Source organism: Cyprinodon variegatus, unplaced genomic scaffold, assembly GCF_000732505.1.
Source record: "Cyprinodon variegatus isolate N-32 unplaced genomic scaffold, C_variegatus-1.0 Scaffold91, whole genome shotgun sequence".
Taxonomy (NCBI): Eukaryota; Metazoa; Chordata; class Actinopteri; order Cyprinodontiformes; family Cyprinodontidae; genus Cyprinodon; species Cyprinodon variegatus.
The window spans coordinates 597,357-617,483 of record NW_015150544.1 but is presented as its reverse complement, the minus strand read 5'-3'; the positions used below and the strand labels follow the sequence as shown (position 1 = coordinate 617,483).

The following is a 20,127-nucleotide window of genomic DNA, read 5'->3' as shown; positions in this document are numbered from 1 at the left end:
CAACAATAAGAAATTATGTATCTTCATGCTATGAATTAAAATTTTAAGATTTACATTAAATTATCCTCTATAACAGTACAAAATCATACTGATTGAATTGTATGCTTTTGTTCTTCATATCATATTTTAAAAAAAAAAGGGGTTTTTTTTTCTTTTTTCTTTGTCTTCTTAAGAATAGTTTTAAATTCTATGAAACAAAAACATCACAATTATTCAAAAGGCACATTTCGATGGTTTTTGCTGGCTGTAAAAATTAAACACAAGTGGATCTGAATACATTTAACATCCTTCAAAATGGTTATTGCGCCCTTTTGTACTACCTTTTTTCATTACACTAAACTTAACTTTGATATGGATGTTATTTGATATGATACTGGATACAGCTCTGTACCAGAATTTAACAAAGGCCTTACTCTTCTCATGGAGGTTGTCAATAACTGTCTCCTAAAGAGATAAATCACTGTTGATCTCAATTAATTTTGTAATCCTTTAATAACAATTTTATTTTAAAAGGTTAGCTAAAAAAATCATAAGTTTCATCATAAGTATTTAAACACTTAAAAAGCTTAAATGTGTCATCCTATCTGTCCTAAATACATATGTGTAACTTCTGATTTTAAATTACATAAACTAGTTTTAAGTCAGTCTAAATTGGCATTTGAACTCTGAATTAAGGCCTTAATCAGATGTGATGAATCAATAATAAAAGAGAGCAAAAGATTCAGATTATTTGTTATAGATTTTTTTTATTAGAAATAATTCACATTCATTTTTGTGCTGTGAAAACTGTACATTTACACTGGTTAAAACAGAAATCTTGACAAAAAAATACTCAACATAACTAAAGTTGGGTTTTAGGCAGGACAAGAAAAACTGTAAAAAAGAAACAGACATTAGGGATTGGCTGGTAGAACATACAGTCGAGTTATAGTAACACACTGTTACAGAAGACATGAGGTTATATTACCCACTGCTTTACAGCTGAGAGCAATAACAATTATCCTGAAGAACAGTTAGGAGATAATCAGAGGCTCATTCAATCTATATTATCATTTTTTAAAATATAGAGCAATGATTAACTTTCACACAGAGAACTCCAAATATGGAGTATTGTGCAAACAAATCTCTAGTGAATAAATTCCTAATACAATATTCTCATAAAGCATCTATTTGCTCTGTAAATATATATGGAAGATGGTATAAAAATTTTGAAATATCGGTAGGAAAAAACTCTGCCTAGATCATAATATCAGTCATTGCTTGAGCATCAAGCGCCCATCATATTGCACTGTTACACACTGATGGCTGAAAACACAAAATGTGTTGAAGTCTCTGCTCAGTCCAAGAGTCCTGCAAGGCTGAGAAACAAAAGCGGGCGATGATGAAAGGGCCTTCAAGTTCCGCATGTACGACATGGAAGAGCCTGCATCTTTGTGCCAGTTATCCATCCAGCAATTCCCAAGAGTGCACTGCTCTTTCCACGTGAGAGTCTGTGTTCGTCCTGGTGCTGGTGTTTTGGTTCCGAAGCAGAATACTTTAGAAACCAGGAAATTCAACCAACCAGGGCTTCCATCACCACTCAATATGTTTGTCCCAATGCAGTCCGTCTGGGCTCACAACACATTATGGATGCATTCAATTCTGGTTTCTTTTCTACTTTAGATACTATTAATCAATAGTAATGACTTAAAGGGGGAATAAAGTAAAAGAGGGAAATCACACTGGAAATAATGCAAAATAGTAATGACAAACACTGCAAGAAGCACTAACAAGATGATTAAACTTGCCTTCTAGTTTCACAGAAATGTTTCAGTCTCAGCAAAGAGTCTCATTTTCTGCTTGATATTGTTGGATTCTGGTGCTAACAAGCTCATAATGAGGAAAAAAGAAACACTGCACCAAAACAAAATAAATTGTGTGCCCATTTACCAAAGTCCAACATATTGGAGTATGAAATCCCTTTTTTTTCTTCTTTTGCCTTTGTCTCATTTTGGAAGAGAGTTCTGGCTGTGTCTCCCGAGAAGCAGGGAGGACACGCACCGTTTTTTTTTTATTTCAATGTTAATTGATTTTTCACTCCAAAGTTGATTTGAAGGAAAAAAAGAGAAGCACAGACATGTCAAGCATATCTTCTAAAACCCCGGATAGTGGGGGTCCAGGAAAACTCCGGAGGGAAGCGTCTATGGAGCCACAGACAGTCCCAGTCCGTGGACGCCACTGACCGCTCCGCTTACCCCTTCTTTGAGCTCTGGTGAGAGTCCACACTGAGAAGCTACATTAAACATTCCCGTTTCCGCCACCCCAACACTCCATCCCTTCTTCCTTCCAGCTCTGGCTGAGGGTTTGAAGACAATGATTCTGCAAGCTACTTCTTCCCTTTTTTTGGTTGCTCTACCTTCATCCATGAAAGGATTCCATCCCAAAACCAAAAAAGGTGACTGAGGTGAAACAAGGCGGCTTCGCTAGGCCCCCCTACTCCATCTCAGACCTCTGTTTGCAGGTCAATAATGTCCTGCCCCACCAGAGGGATGGTGGTGCTTGTCTTCTCCCACTCTACAGAGTGAATCTCCAGAGGTGAGGCGGCGAGAGGCTCCATGTCTTTGCGTACCCATGCAGGGGGCGACTGAGGTATCCCCCGGACCGCTTCCCACGACCTGTCCATCTGAGCCTGCTGTTTGTCCTGTTAAGGCAGAAAGGGAGGAGCGTTTAGAACTGGTGTCACTTCACTATAGAATAGCAATTCAGTTATATCATTTGAAAAAGTGAAATGAGCTTTTAATGATGGAAAGTCAGAGAAATAACTCCTTCTTTGAGGCTTTGAACTATAGGAAGTTGTGTCTCATGTACGGGGAAGACATTTAGAGAGTGTGAGGTTGTATATAAACACTCACGCTGTGGTTTGTTTTGTCACTTCCTCCAGAAGACACACTCCATCTCACAGACTGTAAGAAGGAAGAAAATACATCCTTATTCAAATGACCTCCAGGTAACAACAACATTAGTTCATGACACCATGTTGCACCTCAATTTAAAGGTCATTTTTCTTTCAATTATCTTTGTTTTTAGGTATTATTGCCTCTTGTTTTAACTATGTGTCCATTATTTCTTGAAAATGACTGTGGAAGTAGATGATGAGCGTAATAGGATGAAGTCTTACCTTGCTATCAGATGCAGGAGACTCCCTGTCTTTCTCAGTGTGATGCATTTTCCTGTTCAGGTCCTGGAACATGTTCTGATGGCGCTTCTTGGTGTGCATGATTTTCTAGAGAGGCAGAAAAAACATTTACAATATTAGCAGTGTATACAACATGTACGTCTGCACAATTTGGGGAAAGGTTTTTAAACTTATAATTATTACTTTTATTGACAATAAAAAAATATATATATATTTACCTCAAAGTCCAGCTCTGCATAACGGGATTTCTGTCGCTACAAAGTAACAGTAGAGAAAGATTGGAGTTTAGACTTTGAAACATGTTAAACATTTTTAAAAAATGAATAAAGCGGTAACCTCATTCCCTCCTACCTCCAAGGAGCTCATAGACAGAGTGGAGATGGTCTCGCTCTTTGACATCATTGAGTTCATGGACTCAAAGGTGTTCTCCAAGCTGCTGTGGGTGATGTGTGACTCGCTGGACATGTTGTGGATGTTCTGGATAGGCGAGTCCCTCTCTGAGTATGACACGCTGACCTGGTCAGCTGGGATTGAGCCTATCCCGAAGGCAGCCTGGGGCTCTGCAAAGGGTCCGCCAAGGTGCATAAGCCTGGCCTGTGGCAGCTGGTCTACGCTGATGTTATACTTTGTGGGGTCGTCTTTGGGTTTGGCCCTCAGAGTGGATGTGGTGTTGGGCATGAGGACATATCCGCTGACATCAGAGATGCTACCCTCGGCCTGAGCAAGAACAAGGTCCGCATCCAGTTGCTTAAAGAGCTCCCCCTCGCAGACATAGACAGGGTTACCGCAGGAGGGGTCCACCCCTCCGGCCAGGCGGCTTTTCTCTCTCTTCAGGGTGAGAGTGTGACTGGCGTACTCGGGAACAGCCTGCATGTGGCTGCCCTTGGATGGTAGGGTGTGGAAGTTGGAGCCCATTGGGAGTGGCATCTGAGGAGGGGGCATCTTTTCTTCAGAAGAGCTCTTCATTCCTTTAAGGAAAAAAAGAATAGAAGATTTATTGATAGGAAACAATGCCTTAAATAAAAATAAAATCAATATATTTTCGAACTTTAGATTCAAGCAAGGGTGTTTTAAGTGCTGGCCTTACCTTGTCTGTTTGAGTCTCCATCTTTTTCATTATCAGACTGCTGATAAAAGGAGAAAAACACTATTAGTGCTTTATGCATGCATATATTCATTTAGGAATACATTTCAAAAGCACTCAAGATATTAAAAAGGCAATCGGCCAAATTATTCACCATGTGCTGAGGGTGGCCATTGTGATGAGAACTTCCAGAGTCTCCATTCCCATCATCTTTGCGATCAACTACTCTGCACTTTACAGCCTCCTGAACCTAATGGAGACACCAAATATTCAAGAAATTGTTAAAAACATTCATGTTACCTGATAAAAAAAGCAAAAATACAGACTTTCATTTTTTTATCTTCATTCCTTTTAAGTTGTTTTGCATTATTGCCTTCTTACCTCTCTACGCAGGATGCAGTGTACCATGACAATGATGAAACCCTCCAGAGAGTCGAAAACAGCAAAGAGGATCTGGAAAAGAGCGGAGCGCCGGTCAGTGATGGCCAAGACGGCTGACATCCAGGTGAGGGCAAGGAGAGGGAGAACCACACAGGAGCTCCACAGTGATGCCCTGCAGAGGGAAGAAAAGAGAACAAATGATCGGATTAGTGCTTTGGACTCTCATACTCATTTGCATGCTTCAGTAGATTAATGAAAATTGTTGTATGATTAGCATGATGAGACCTACCCAGCTCTCTCCTTCAGTTTCACATCAGTGATCCCATCCTTGGATACGAGCTTGTTGAAGACTAGAATACCGATGACCATATTCACCTGTTAGGGAAAAAAGCATGTATCAGTAAGTATATGAATTGATAGGTAATGGATTTAAGATACAGCATGTGAAATCTCTAGAACTTGGGGATCAAAGTTTAGAACACGTACCAAAACAACAGCAGCAGCGGGTCCAACGAAAGAGTAAAGGAGTCCACCTTCAAGGGACAGCCAGCAGCTAAAAAAGGGAAAGAAAAATGTTATTAATCATTGTTTCTGTCAAATAGAAGGAAGAATAAAAATAAGAAGTAAGAATAGACTATGAGCTTACTAGTTGACAGTGCCATATCCCTTAGCTTTAGTGAAGCCCACAGACACAGCTACCACCAGAGCAGGAAGTCCTGCAAATAAACAGAATATGCATTTTGATTAGAGCAGGATAAAGAATAAAGGAAAACTTCTACGGGAGTGACAAGAAATGCAATGCATAAAAAGACATGTCCTCGTACCCCAGCCCAAGCACAGGAAGCGCTTGCGAATGATGCGGTTGCGCAGACGACCAGTGACAGCCATGTAGGACTGCCAAGCTTCTGTCAAGACCCAGCAGAAAGAGGAGAGGAAAAAGAAGTGGAGCAGGGCAGCTACAAGAGTGCATACGACCTGTGGGGACAAGTGTGAATCAGAGAGAGAGAGGTACAGTGAGAAATCTGAGTCTGAGAGATAATGAAGATGGCGTGGATCCGATTTGGGGCACAGCTTACCTTGTTGCGAGCCTGGGTTTGTCCAACAAGAATGAGGGCGTTTGAGCATATAATGGAGAGGCAGAAGTTGATGAGGATAACGGAACGCTCTGAGCGAATGTACCTGAAAGTAAAAGATATAAAAGAAGTTTAGGGGTTGGATGATATATCATAACATATCCTGTAAAATTAGAGGCTGGTTTGCTTGTATGCGTACTTACTTCCAAACAGAGACATAAATGATGATGAGGAGCAGCAGGGTAAGGGAAGAGACCCCACAGCCGACGATGAGGGTAACAGACGGGAGGTTTGCCTTGTCCATGATCTGTAGAGGGGAAGACAAGAGCAAAAACATACCTGTTAGCGGTGATTACTAACACACATAAGCAGTCATGCACCAGGCAAACCAGTTTTGCTCACACACACACTGGACAGAAGAGAAAGCCTCTGGTTGAGCACTATCTGGAAGAGCAGACGGCTCCCTCAAGGCAAACAGCTGAATGGCACAATCAGGCCGCGGCTCAGGCAAGGTGACCCCAAGGTGAATGTGTCTAAAAGAAGGAGGGCTGAACTAACAAATGGTTTGCCTTTCCTTTAGTGGGGGAGCAAGTTCAAATACGTTGCTGTTGTGTGGTTCCTGTTCGGCATGTTCTCAATATTGTGATGCCAACTTGCAGCTTCTCTTTTACACCTGGGAGGCTGCGGGAGAACAGGTGGACCATTATCACGTGTACGTTAATGTGCTACCGCCAGCCCCTTCTGATCTCTAAAAGCAACTTAGCACCCATTGTTGCTGCCAACGGCGCTGGCCATTGTGTGCTGCAACATGGCTGCTGGCGCCAAGCTTATGTTAGATAAGACAGAGGTAGGGGTTGTTTTACCGCCTGTCTAACTTGCGGCACATGTCAGCGGGTCACTCCTGGATGCACAAATCTCAGCTTCACAAAGCCCCCCTGGCTGATAATTGCTGGTCCCCCCCGCTCATCTATCTCACACTTACTCTCCAGGCTTTTGATGAGGCTTCCAGCTACTCTCACACCTCTAATCCAGTTGTCATCACCTCAAAGAGTGAGCAGGATGAGAATTATTAAGGCTCCCTCCTTGCTGTAGTGTTGTCATTATAGTACTATTAATGTTCTAAGAGAGCAAAAAGAGGGGAAACCTCTGACATGTTTTTAAGAGGTAAGAAACTGAATATCCTTCAACAAAGAAGACAGAAATTAAATAAACTTTAGCTTAGGTAGCATTAGTACCAGTTGGGAAGAAATTAAAACTGGATGATTTTCCCTATACTGGCAGGGAATCTGGGGTGTAATACAGTTAAGACACTGTGTCCTATTTCCTTTCCTCTCTCTATCTGGGTCGAATCTTGCTCCCTCAGCTAAGTGAGCTCCAGACAGCCAGTTGGACCTACATATGAAGCATGTCCTTGACTGGATCGTGTGCTCTCATTTTGAAAAAGGTGCTAAAAGACCACCACTCTTTAAAACTTTATATCAGGAGCGGTCAAGAGCATCTGCAGCAATAAGTAATATATTGAGTGCTTTTGTGTGGATATTTTTGTTTCAAGAAAATGAAATAACAGCTAACTAACACCCTGCAACATCTGGCTGTTTTCTTTCAAAGCTCACGCCCTCATTTTTCCCTTTTCTACTCCTCAAATCTCTCTGGTGTTCTTCGTGGAAGAAGCTGTTATTAAATATGTCCACAGCTCACATCAAAGGAAGAAAAGATGAAAAGGCATGATGTGGTGGAGGTTATGCTGGGAGGTGGGGGGGGAGTGCATTGCCATCCATGCATGACCAGACGTCTGTCTCTCATTGGTCTGCATCTCTGGCATTTTAAATCTTGCTGCTGAGACCAACGGAGAAGGAGAAGTCTAAGCAGGAGGAGGGTGGGGGTGCATGTGATTGAAAATTCATAGATATTGGCTTAGGGATTGATTGGCTGTGCTGCCTTTCTTTTAATTATTTGTATTTCTACGCTGGTGGGGATGTTGAGAGGAGGGGGGGGTGCTGTTTAGCAGCAACTCAAGTCAAATCTGAGATGTAAACAAGTTGGAGAGTAAAAGAACACAAATAATGCAACAAATGCAGTATTAGATTGCATGTTATCTGCAAACCATGCAAAAAACAAAGCGGTGGGATTAAAAATATGTATATTAATTAGATTTTCCAATAACAATTTCTCATTTCTTGACAGGTTTCAACGTCCAATATAACAATTGTATAGAAGCTGCACAATCTAGATTGATTTTGCGCATGGAATAAAGCCATGCATAATGGTTACTCTTTAAGTACGCATGCAATGGATATTTGTTTTCTTTTTATATGATGACTTTTTGCTTCTGTGCTGATTAAAGAGTGATTACTGCAATCGCAATTTAAATATTTTTCTATAAAAAATAAATGTTTTTTTTTCTAGTAGAAAATAAAACCGCAACATGTTGCTCAATTATCCTTTTTTTCAGTGGAGAAACGCGCAGGTTGTCTGAGCCGCGGCACCTGTACGGAGACAAAGGAGCGCTGCTGCAAAGCCCCTCACTGGCAAACAACAAGTCCCTATTCATTCTGCACCACATTCACACTGCGGGAGACATTTAGCATGCACATCGTGTGATGGAGAGGGGAAATAGGGAGAAAAAATAAGCTGTTCTAGGGAACAGAGAGGAGACTTACCGAGTCGAAGTTGACGCGCGCTAAAATGGCGAAGGTGGAGAGGCTGTCACACACGCATTTGGTTCTGTGTGAATGAACGGGCACCGCTCTGCAGCTCCGAGCAGACCAAGAGCCAAGGAGAGAGGAGCTGCACAAGAGAGAGGAGAGGGGGAGTTAGGAGAGATCTGACAAATCTCTCATCTCAACGTTTTTTATTTAGAATGTATTTTTAAATCAATATGAAATGGGGAAATATAGAAAAAAAAAAAAAAAGGATTTATAAGAATAAACAAAATTTTAACAAGCTGAATTTTTTGTGGCCCATTATCATTTAATTAAAATACCGCCAACATTTGACTTCTAATAGAAAGAAAAGATGTGTTCTTGTCACTTGAGATACAAAAATGCATTTTAGGATACATGTGATTAATTGAAATTTGCATAATGATTAATAGAGACACAATTCATGACTATTATCCAATGTTTTCTCATTATAATCAACTACAGCATGTATTCACCTCATGTTGAACCAGGAACAAAGTGTCCCATTATAAGAGTATAACATGCAGCATACATTGTTGGCATTTTTATTTGAGGGATTATACTATGCAACACTGAATGTATTTGTTTGTTGCAGGTCCAAATATCTGAAGAACCCCCAGCTTTTGATTGGTATCATATAGCCAGAAGGTTCAGGCTATGGTTGAAACATTGAGAAGCTTTTCTACAGTGGCATCTGAGCAAAGCTGCATTCTGCGTACCTGCTTTATTATCATTAAAATCTGTAGAGCTGTAGTAAAGCTGTTGTTAGCCAGGGCTCTACCCTGCCTGTGTTGGTGCATTAATCACATTTGCTGTTTAAACTGAATCTAATTTGACTAGAGGCATATGCCCCCCTCTAAAGGTTTATGAGGTAATTACATTTTCTTTCCTAATCTTGCATACCTCAGCTCTGGGTGTGTGGTAGTTGTGAATTTTAATTTCTCATTGTTCCTGCTGAAAATCTTTCCACACTGTAAGGGTCTATAACTGAAAAGTAAAATTAGATTTTAAGTTCAGAAAACTTTAAAGATTGAAATTGGCTGCAAACCAGCTGCTCTGAAAACCTTTATTTTGATTTCTTATTGTCTGACTACCTGTAACTGTGCCAATCGATCAAGTCTAAGGGTCAGCTTGCATGTGTTGCTGTTTTTCTTGGTACTCTTAGTCAATAGTGACTAACAAGAGTAAGAGGTGGAATGACAATTTCTGTCTTTTAAATAGGTTTCAAATGGTGGCAGATTCTTGCCTGAAAGGAACCAGTCAAGAAGGGCAATTGTAACTCAAAAACGAAAAAGAAAACCATCTTTTTTACTTAGGAAAACAGATGAGAGAGATGATTGGATGCATGTTCAAAAACATCAGCTAACACTTACCTTTCGCTCTCATCCCATGACAGACATGTTTCATTCACAGTGTCCTGCAAGAAGAGGCAGATGGAGAAGGTTAGTGTGAGGAATCTCTCTGTAAAGATGGAACCATGTACTGTAGGCTGGGGACACCTTGCTACAAATGTGTGAAATGCAACAGCTTGCTGGCAGCAACATGCTCACATGTTCTTTTTTTTCCCTCTCCCAACCCTTTTGATGCATTAACTAAACTAAAAACAGCCGCCTATCAGCTGCAGACTCTAATTATTGCGCATGATTTCTCATCATCAAGTGACCATTTGGTTGCTTCTGAAATGTTTTCCAGGTCTCAGCTGCCACAAGCTGATGCTAAAGTCTAAGTGTTGCATCAAATGTCAGGAAAATGTCAGTCTCTCTGTGCACTTTGCTGCACAAACACCCACAGGGAGGCTGATGTTTTTCCATTAGGCTGATCATTAGGGACTCACATTGTACAGGTGGGGGAACTCGATCTCGACAGGGGTGGACAGGAGAGTCGGGTCGGGTTTAACAATCACAGTTACCACCTTGGAGTTGAGCAGGGTGGTGTTACTGTAAAGGAAGAGCATATTTCACTGTCAAAGCTTGATCTCAGATGTGTAAGACAGGGAAATAAAAACGTAGTGAGATGGAGTGTTAATATAAGTTATAAAACAGTAAAGTTACCTCTGGAAGGACATAATTGAAGCAAGGTTTCTGTAGAGGACAATGCCAGTCACAAAGGCATCATTGCCATCTGAAAATGAAGCAAAATTCCATTCAGTCTAAAATATGAACCTAACATGCAGTTTTTTTTTAACACTAATTTATTTCATTTATATGTTCTTACCAGTTGATTTGAGTGACAAAGCATCACGGGCCACAGAGATCTTCTCCTCAGAGTTCCTAACCCAATCCAGCATCCCTCTCCAGCCCTTTACTGGGAAGGTGAAGTTAGAGCTTGTGGATGTTGGCCGCTTGTGGATACTCAGCACTAAAGGGAGAAAATAATTTAATTCAAAGGGTTAATTATGAGTAGGTACCCTCATAATATTTTAAGTTCTTAAATCGAAATAATGCAATCTTCTCTGCTCTGTGCATTTGTAATTAGTTTTACAGAATCTCCCAGATTCGTAAATTTTTGTCAAATCTGCTCCTATTTCCAAATTTAACATTTTGCAGATTGCAGCTGAAGGACTTGATTGTCTATCAAATTGATAAAAAGCATCTGGAGTGAGGATTTTCCCTTATAACGAAGGACAAATTATTCAACCTGAGAAACGAGGCTCACCTAAATTCTCTGTGACCTCATAAATGTCCTGAAAGCCGCTCATTTGTGTGCCGATCATGTTCACAAAGTCCTCGACAAGGCGAAGGAACCCCTTGATGTTGGCACCCATCTACAAGTGAGAGAAGATGGGAAAAAAAAGAACATTCAGAAATAGCAGAATATGAATCTTTTTTATTTTCTTAGTTAAGCATGGCCACACTTTAGTGATTATTTATGGATGCACAGGTTCCAGCCAGTACATATTTTCTCAGAGCGCTCAGCAGCTGACTGAAAAGAGAGGAAAAAACGCACAATTCTTGCTGCTATGCAACCACAGAACTTCCGCATGGCCATAAATGGGGAGGCTGTTGATTCATACTCTGTATTTTTTTTCTGTCCTGTCTCTTTTTCTCTCAGTGAAAAGGGAGGGCCACCTGACTTGCGTGTCTCTGACGCAGAAGAACAGCGACGTGGGCGCGAGGTGTGTGCTTTTGCATGTGGTGTTCTGTCTCTGTTTCTATACAGCAGTAGCTGTCAGTATGTGGGATGGCATGGAGATGCGCAGATTGCAGAGTGGGAGTAGTGATTTTCCCTGATTCAGAGAGAGAGACAGTAGCCGCGGTAACTGGACCTCCTGGTCTCAGATCAGTTTGTCCATGAAAGTGTGTGTCTATTACAACTTCTTTTTTGGGGGGAGGTGGGTCTTTCTTGGGAAACTTGCAGGAACATTACAAGCGTCATGGGACTGCGGAGGAGGTTTGACAACAGTTGGTCAAACGTGACAAAGTTCTGTTCGAGCTAATCTGAACAAATATGATGAGTAATTGTCTGCACATTTCATTTAGAGCTTTTTTTTGGCAACTTCTGTTTAAACTTAATGGTTTGGGTGAATACATTATTATTTTATTAGAGATGTAGTCTATGTTCCCCTTATTCTCATGTACTCTCTTGCTAGTATTTTCTTGGTTCCCTTCTTCACACACTCATCCCATTTAGGTAACCTTAGCAAAATAGACTTATCTTTTTTCCCCTTTGCTCTTATGAATCCACACACAGTCACACCTTCTTATCACTCACCAGTTGTGCCTCTTCCCATTTGTCACGATGTTCCTCCTTCAAAAGGTTGCTGATGGTCTGGACGTAGTTCTGCAAATACAAAAGTAGAGGTGTGAGAAGGCAACAAGTCCATCTTGATTAGAAACTATTTTTTTCCTTTTTATTAACTTTAAATTTAAGGATCTCGTACCTCAACATCAGCATTGCTCAGCCTCAGCCTTGTTCCCTTGTACACCTCTGTGGTGTTCTTCAGGATTTCCATGATAGCCAAAAGGTCACCGCTGTACTTGGCTTTTTCATCAGACGAGAATCTCAAGCGGGAAATCACCTCAGCGACACCATCAACACTTTGTCCTATCTGTGCTTTGGAGATGTAGTCCCTTGACTGTGGAGAGTAATAAGGATTTATATCATTTTTTTTACACACCAATCAATGCATCTTTAGCACTTTAATCGTGAGGAGGCCTACCAGCATCTGAATATTTTCATAGTTCTTGGAAACACATTGGATGTAGGTGGGGTTCTCCCAAGAAGCAAGACCCACAGCGTCGAGGGTGCAGCGACGCAGAATCAGACCTGTTGATAAAATGAAAAATCTTTGGTTTAGTTTTAATGTAGCTGGGGAATAAATATGAAAAGTCTGCAACGTCAGATTTTTAAAGTACCAGAGGCATCAACAGGGCAGGAAACGGCAGCAACATCTCCAGCAGGGGTTTTCTTCCAAACAATGTCTCCGGTGTTCTGCTCAGGACAGATCTCATGGGGCTCTAAAACATTAAAACAAATGTGTTTGCATGATAACTTTTCTGTTTGCTTTTGGATTAAAAAAAAAAAGATTTTATTTATTCATTGAGCTGGAGACACTAACCAGGGCATCTCTTCTCATTGCAGCGCTTCTGCTCTCTGGTTTCACCGGGGCAAGGTTCTCCTCCGAAGAAAGGCCCCTCACAGACCCTTTGTCTCTGCTGGATGCCTCCACCACAGGTCTTGCTGCAGCTTCCCCATAAGCTCCATGGATGCCAGGTTCCATTAACTGCAGACATTAAGATATTACACATTTAAGTATCATTTTTTCTTCCCTGATAAATAAAAAGCAAAACTTGGATCTAGGATTTATTTTAATAACAAACCAGGGCATTCTTTCAGGAAGCAGTTTGCTGTCTCTTTCCAGCCACCATGGCATTCTGAGCCACCATAAGATGGTCCGTTGCACTCCCTGGTTCTCTGCATGGTGCCATTGGAGCAAGAGGCAGAGCAGGTGGTCCAGGCGGACCAATCATTCCAGGATCCGTCCACTAGAGGGAAGCAGAGGAGTGTGTACAGAGTTATGCGCATAGCAGGGACAAGACAGACCCTCTGGGCTCAACAGACATCATGACAAACTCACTGGCAATATTAACAGCTAACATGACCTAATTACTCTGAGCTTAATCTCAACAGAAAGACAGATCAAAGTTAACAGCATTTCAACTGTCAAGTTCAAACTCTGACCTGCAATTTTAAAGCTTAATAATTCTAGCCCTTTTATGGATGCAATTATGATTTTGTGCTTGTAATACAATTCAGGGACATATAATAAAAAGAATAATAATTGAATGATGAAATTGGAAAACTTAGACTGGTAATTTAAGCCTTGAAAGAGGCCTCACATAAAAAATAATAATTGCAACTGAAATGTGTTTCTACTGTAAAAATCAATTTGTAAATAACATTCCTATTACATCCACTAATCAAATGGCACTAATCTTAAACCTAATTTCCTGTGAGGTAAAAAAAACAAAAAACTAAATTATCTTGAAGTAATGACTCAGTTTTCTTAAACAGAGACTCCTGTTGGTAATAAGGTGTAATTACAATGAAAATCTATTTTGCATGTTTGTCTAAAAGAAAACAGTGCTGCAGTAACTTCAGTGATAAAACTTTTGTGCACATGAGTAGGCGCTGCGATAGAATAGTGACTTCTAAGGGCCGAATGACCATGATGGAGGAGTGAGTCACAGGCAGCTGTTATGAGGCCACTGACTAACATCCACAGACGCTTTTATTCTGGTGACTCAGATGAAATTGCAACCTGCCACTGCAGTTTTGGTGATGCTGCTACAATTAGGTGACTTAATTAGGCTCTCATAACTGAATAAGTCAGATGAAGGGTTAATCATCACATCCTGAGCTTGTTACCCTGGAATTTTAACAAAACGATCTGGGCTCTAAAGGAAATATTTAGACCCCCCCCCCCCCCAAAAGTCATAGTAAAAGATATGCTATTCACCTGGGCAGACAGCAATGTTGCAGAACTTGGTTTGTCTTGTGGGGCCACGGCAAGTCTGTCCTCCATTCTTGGGCTGTTTGCAGGTGCGAGTACGGTCACGGTAACCGCGGCCACATGTGGAGGAGCACAGGCTCCAGGGGGTCCACTCATACCAAGTACCATCCACTGCAAACAAGTGAAGAAAATGCAGAAAATAGTTTAGACTCTAAGAGACTCTTGACAACTTTCTGAGAGCTCCTCTTTATCATAATGCTTACTGGGGAACTTGTTAGTTAAGGCTTAAATGTTCTTCCTTGTCAAGGTAGCTTTATCTCATGCTCATGTTAGGATTCATACACTCACCAGGACAGGCAACTGTGCTGTTGCATGGTCGGTTCTCACGCAGGGATCCGGTGCACTGGGTGGTGAAGGAAGAAGTGGCACAGAGGCGGGAGCGGCTCTGCCAGCCCTCTCCGCAAGTGACTGAACATGCACTCCATGAGGTCCACTCATCTGTCTTTGCATCTGTTATGAGATTAACACCTAAGGTTAGAGGGTTGTGTTGCTCTACTTTAGTCATCTATTTGTGGGAGGACCTTTTTGTCAACTCACCAGTCTGAGTTGCAACAACTCCAGGGTGGGACTCATCAATGTTGTCTCTTTTCAGCCCAATAATGGCACGAAGTCCTTGGCTCCTGTTCCTCTCTTTGCCTATGAGAGGGGAAAAAAAAAACAAAAAGAAGAATTATAGATTTACAGACCAAACACCTGCATCAGTGTTTCTGATTTAATGACAAGATTATAGCTTACTAATGCACGAATTAATGTTGCAGGCACGGCCTTCCTCCACTGTTCCCTCACAAACTCCATCTTGTGGCTGGCAGGTTCGGCTGCGCACCTGGACTCCGCCGCCACACTCCTGGCTGCAGACGGACCAGTGGCCCCAACCTGCCCAGCTCGCTGTAGGGAGGAATAGAAAAAAGGGAAAGAAATGTTTAGAAGAGTTGGGAATTGTTGAGCGAAAAATACAGCCATTGAAACCGTGTTACTACCTTTGTGTAAAAGTACCATTCAGTTTTCTTACTTTATGTTGAAGAGCAGGAAGTGAGTAATATTTTCTTTATGTGTGGAAAATGAGCAAGGACTTTTCTTTGTGTGCAGAACTGTGCACTCTAGTGGATAGACATTTAATTTAAAAATGCAACTGATTGCTTTTATCCACTTGGCGGGAACCTGGTCGGGATGGTGTGAGAGTGCATGTTGCTATGGTTACAGCAAGTGCAGCTCTTCGATTTTTGCTGCCAGCCGACTGTGAGGTCTTTGTGTTCCTCTCCAGGCGGACAGACAAACAGGCTCTCTGTGCATGTCTCGGTGCAAAACTGAGCAATGTGTGAGGTGCAGGAGGTGATGTTACTTAACTCTAAAGAAGCAATGGCAAAAAACCTAACAGCTTTAATTTAATTCTCATTATTTTATAGGGTTTCAGAGCAGGAACTCTGACTTAGCAGACATGGATCATTAACCCCAGCAGCTCTTTAGGCACTCCTCAATTATTGATGGGTAATCACAGCCTATGGAGTTGTTTAGTTTTGAAGAACTTGCCCCTTTGCTTTGGTAAATCAGTTTGTTTGTGCGCCATATTGTTTTTGTTTTTATTTTTCTTTATTCTTTTTACGTTTATAAGACAAACCACACTTACTTGTAATTTCAGCATCCTGTACGTTGTCTTTGGGAACAGTGGTGCATTTTTCAACATAGACACCGCCCCTGTAGCAACTTCCTGGCTTCCTTTTTGGGGCCTCCCAGCATTGGCAGGGGGTGTTCATGATGCCACAGGGATAATCGTGGGTACTGCTGTTCAGGCATTTCTCCAACCACTGGCACAACATCTGGCAGGCAGGCATGCTTGGGTTCCTCTTCCCCACGACAAGAAACTCAGCTTTAAACTCGCTAACACCATGCTCTTCTCCAACGACTGCTACGGCATTCCTTGGGGCCATCTTGCGGATCTGCAGGAACTGCTTGCTTGACTCCAGGTAGGTGACAGTAGTGGAAGCGTCGCACAACCGAACTACCTCGTCGAAGCTCTCCATACCCAGGTAGGTGCGAGAGGTCTCGATGAAGGAGTCAAACTGGAAGGTTCTGATCTGGCGGGGCACACAGGATTCGGTGGGTTTGGTAATTTTCATATAGACATTGTAGCGACGTGGATCAGGGTTCTGCAGGGTCCAGGAACACGGAGCGGAGGGCAGGGTGGTCGTGGAGGAGAACACACCAAAGAAGCGGCTCTGCTCCAAAGTGGCACAGGTTGCAGAGGCCGGTCCTGAGGGAGTGCAGCAGGTCAAACCAAAAAGCAGGATAAGGGCCAGACAAGGGCCGGTAAGAGCTGACCACGCCATTGGGTCGGCTTAAGCTGAGGATGGTGTTGGTGAAATCTGTGTTTTAACTTTGTTGTTTCTTGGATTTCTTTGTTGCAAGTTACTGCACTTGATACAGATCTCTTGATTGTCTTCGCAAACCCCTCTGAAGATTACTTTGTTTTAATGCATCAGACTATTTGTTATCTCAGAAAGGGATCTGTTGAAAAAAAACATAGAAAACTTGGTTAGTGTACTTTCTGATTGAAAGCTATTAGTATGCATTGCAGAATACAATGCATTTTAATTAAACCTATTGTTAAGCTGATATTTATGCAGCAGGAGTTGTTGTCTGATCTGTATCGCAGTGTTTCAGGCTACGCTGAATGATCTGAAATGCCCTGTTCTTTGGAAAATAATTGCTGTGGCGGAGCAATTACAGTCCTTCACAGCAAGCTGGTATCTCCAAGCTCTTGCTCTTTCCTCCCACACACCTAACTGTGTGCGTCAGTCTGACGTCCATACACGCTTCGCCACTGGCGACTGCAGACGCTTAGTTCTGCCGTTATTTGTGAAATTCACTCCCCTTGATAAGTGGTAAACAGGCAAAAAAAAAAAAAATTCTGCAGCCATGGTGAGGGGTGGTAAAATACCCTGCACAGGCAAAGTGCACCAGCAATGTTTGCAGCATTACTTTGCAGGGCATTAAGTGAAATGATGTTATTTAACATATGTTATGTACAAAATGGTGAATGCATTTAAAGAAAACATGTTTAATGCATGCATTTTCTTTCATCTTGCAGAATGAATGTGTGCCTACAGTTGCTCTGCAGGGTCAATTTCTAAATCGCAGCATTACTAAAGTAAAGCAGGATAAAAGAAAGACTTCTCGTAGCTCACAAAAGCGGTTGCTCAGCAACACGTTTTACATGCAGTTGGAGCTGGTTTTGTGCTTTATCATGTTTACCAGTTAAGCCTTAATAATTTAGTTCGTCATTTTCATTATGATATATTTTCTGCATATCATGCATCAGAAATTGTATTATTAATGACAAATTAATATGTAATTCTGAGTCTGTAGCAGAAACCTGTATATAAATGTGGGGCTCATCATATAGATGAAGGCAATGTAACATCAGCACAACAAAAGCAAATGTAATGACTGTGAGAAGCACCTGCACTTCTCAAGTGAAGTACTCATAATTACAACGATCACATCTCTCCCACCATCGATGCCTCTCTCCCTCCTCACCCCTTCTCTGTTTGTCTAATTTCTGTGAGCGATGCAGCAGAGACCTCTGTCTTGTGTCAGCCTCTTTCTCTCCCCCCGCCCTTTTGAACAACCGGAAGCACCATGAATGGGCATCTGATGAGAACGAGTTTGAAAAGAAAAGTCCAGCTGTGGCGGGAGAACTCTCCCTCCCCTCCCCAACTATTTTCACCCTCCCTAAACCTATCTGCCCCTTTCTATTGCTTGTCCATTTGCTGTCGTCAACAACAAATTTTGTGCATAACTGGCTGTTTAAAAAAAACAGGGAGTTTGTTGTTATGGAGACAGCTTATTTTGTGCAGGATAGTGTGAAAAACCTCCACATTTGCCATCTGTGAAATTCTTTCTGTTCATCCTGACATGGACACTTTTTAGAAGTTGGAATAGATAGGTAAAAGGATAAATGACTTTATAAGAGTAAAGAATGTCCAGGCACTTGCTTGGATCTGTCATATTTGCTGTCAGAGATAAACTGGTAAACAGAAGTCTGTAAGCTTGGAGAGCCAGAAAGCAGTGAAATAACAGGTGAAACATTTCAGACTGATTTCTCCTAGTCAAACTATCAATATACCTTCAAAGTCGATATAAGTTATTTTCTAGAATTCTGCTTTAAGTGTCAATGTGTCTTACTTTCTGTATTGATTGTTCATTTGATGTGATTTGATAGAATATTGCAGAAAGAATAACAATGTCTGGATAAAGCTCAACTTCTTTTGGAGATAGAAAATTTACAGACTTGCACACCTTAATAAGTTCTAACTTATACAAACTAAATTTCTTCTTTGTTCTGGCAGTTGCAGGTAAATGTGCACCAGACTTTACAGGACATAAAACATTTTTAACAAAGGCAAATAAATCATTGTTTATAGCAGACAGAACATCAACTTGTTGCATTGATATGAATGGAACTAAATAAATTAACAATCCAGATTACTCATAAGGCTATTTCTTTAAGCTGCAGAAGTAGTATTGTTGCATTATCAATAATCCGTATCAGCCTTTTGCAACCACACACAAATCTTTTAGAATAATTCAAGCTTTAAAGGCAAACTAGAAAGTTCTATAAAGCAGCCTATTGTCTCTGTATAACTTTCTCCTTCCACCCTTGTCTACACAAAGACAATCCCAATGCTCATATAGTCTCGGTATAAGTTTTAAACTATTCAAATCTGCATTCAAATGAACTGTTTTTGTAACATAGATGCATACAAAAGCTTGCACATTCAACATAAGCGGAATAGACAGTTTCACAGTTTCAGGACCACGGACAGCGACACAGAAGTTTTAAACTCTGCAGCAGATTGTCATCACACATTCTCTCCTCAGAACTTCACCAGGAACAAATCACATTCAGACATATCCATTTTCCACTTGTTTCTTACCTCGAAAACTCTTCTTTGAAGCCTTTTCAGCGGCTCTCTAACCGCTCCGGTCCAGGCGTCTTGGATCGGATCTGGTAGCAGCTGCTGAGTTCGTCTCTCGGTGAAAAAAAAGTCTGACTAGACCTCAAAGACTTCAGATCTGCGCTCCTGGCCAAAAACTTTCGCAGTTGTTTGAAGACCGCCGAAAGGATGCGCCAGGTACAAACCCCTCGAACCCCAGAGCGGGGATCGATCCCAAGTTTCAGTGCAGTCCACTCTCACAAGCAAAGAAATTTTAAAGCGACTCTAACCAAACTCCAAAGAGTTTACTACCAACTTTGTTTAGCTGCTATAGCCTATTCACAGGAAAGGAAACGGCGTATAGCGAAGGGACAAATTGGTTTTCGTCGGAGCTCCAGCAGAAAGTCCGTTCTCGTTTGTCTTTGTTTCTCTCTAAGCTCCAGAATAAAAAATGTTGGTACTTCTACTCCCGGCTTCGGAGTCTTCTTGCTTGTGGTCTTTGCACTGCAAGTGGGTCCAGTCTCAGTGTAGCTTGTGGCCTCCACTCGGAGCTATATATCCCACCCCGCCCCTCCCATGGCTTGAAGTTGGAGTCAGTGCGTGGATGGAGTAGCGAGCTGAATGAGACAGCATCACAGCAGAGGGAGGGGAGGGGGGAGGGCAGTGTGTGGCTAGTATGCGGAGGAGACGCGGCTATGTGTGCGAGCGCGTGCGCAGGCGTGCGCGTGGAAGTGTGAGAGAGGGAGTGTGTCAGCGCAAGGAGGAGGGAGGGAGCTGAACCTAGAG

General features: G+C 41.7%; 1 protein-coding gene across 2 annotated transcripts; it reads right to left on the bottom strand.

The window, feature by feature from the left end:
- Nucleotides 1-764: 764 nt before the first annotated feature.
- Nucleotides 765-19,853, bottom strand: LOC107084064 (brain-specific angiogenesis inhibitor 1-like). 2 transcript variants are annotated; one of them, XM_015373711.1, is made up of 32 exons: nucleotides 19,342-19,853; nucleotides 16,032-16,909; nucleotides 15,143-15,292; nucleotides 14,945-15,043; nucleotides 14,696-14,857; nucleotides 14,354-14,518; nucleotides 13,215-13,379; nucleotides 12,953-13,117; nucleotides 12,750-12,851; nucleotides 12,554-12,660; nucleotides 12,275-12,469; nucleotides 12,106-12,174; nucleotides 11,050-11,158; nucleotides 10,609-10,752; nucleotides 10,446-10,515; nucleotides 10,229-10,331; nucleotides 9,768-9,811; nucleotides 8,374-8,500; nucleotides 5,917-6,020; nucleotides 5,717-5,819; nucleotides 5,465-5,615; nucleotides 5,287-5,356; nucleotides 5,127-5,193; nucleotides 4,930-5,015; nucleotides 4,641-4,812; nucleotides 4,414-4,509; nucleotides 4,263-4,302; nucleotides 3,527-4,143; nucleotides 3,394-3,429; nucleotides 3,158-3,262; nucleotides 2,892-2,942; nucleotides 765-2,680 (listed from the first exon to the last, which is right to left on the bottom strand). In XM_015373711.1, the coding sequence occupies exons 2-32, from the start codon at nucleotides 16,729-16,731 to the stop codon at nucleotides 2,483-2,485; spliced, it is 4,572 nt and encodes a 1,523-aa protein (XP_015229197.1). In that variant the 5' UTR covers nucleotides 16,732-16,909; nucleotides 19,342-19,853; the 3' UTR covers nucleotides 765-2,482. The 2 variants fall into 2 exon arrangements, with proteins under 2 accessions (XP_015229197.1, XP_015229198.1); XM_015373712.1 differs by lacking the exon at nucleotides 2,892-2,942.
- Nucleotides 19,854-20,127: the final 274 nt, after the last annotated feature.

Bases quoted from the DNA above. Each gene is read 5' to 3' on its own strand.
- LOC107084064 (XM_015373711.1), bottom strand. From the start codon at position 16,731: ATGGCGTGGTCAGCTCTTACCGGCCCTTGTCTGGCCCTTATCCTGCTT. The intron at 14,858-14,944 runs GTGAGTTGACAA...ATCTCATAACAG, and splicing joins AGTTGTTGCAACTCAGACTG to ATGCAAAGACAGATGAGTGG. The intron at 10,753-11,049 runs GTGAGCCTCGTT...TTCTCCCTTTAG, and splicing joins TGAGGTCACAGAGAATTTAG to TGCTGAGTATCCACAAGCGG.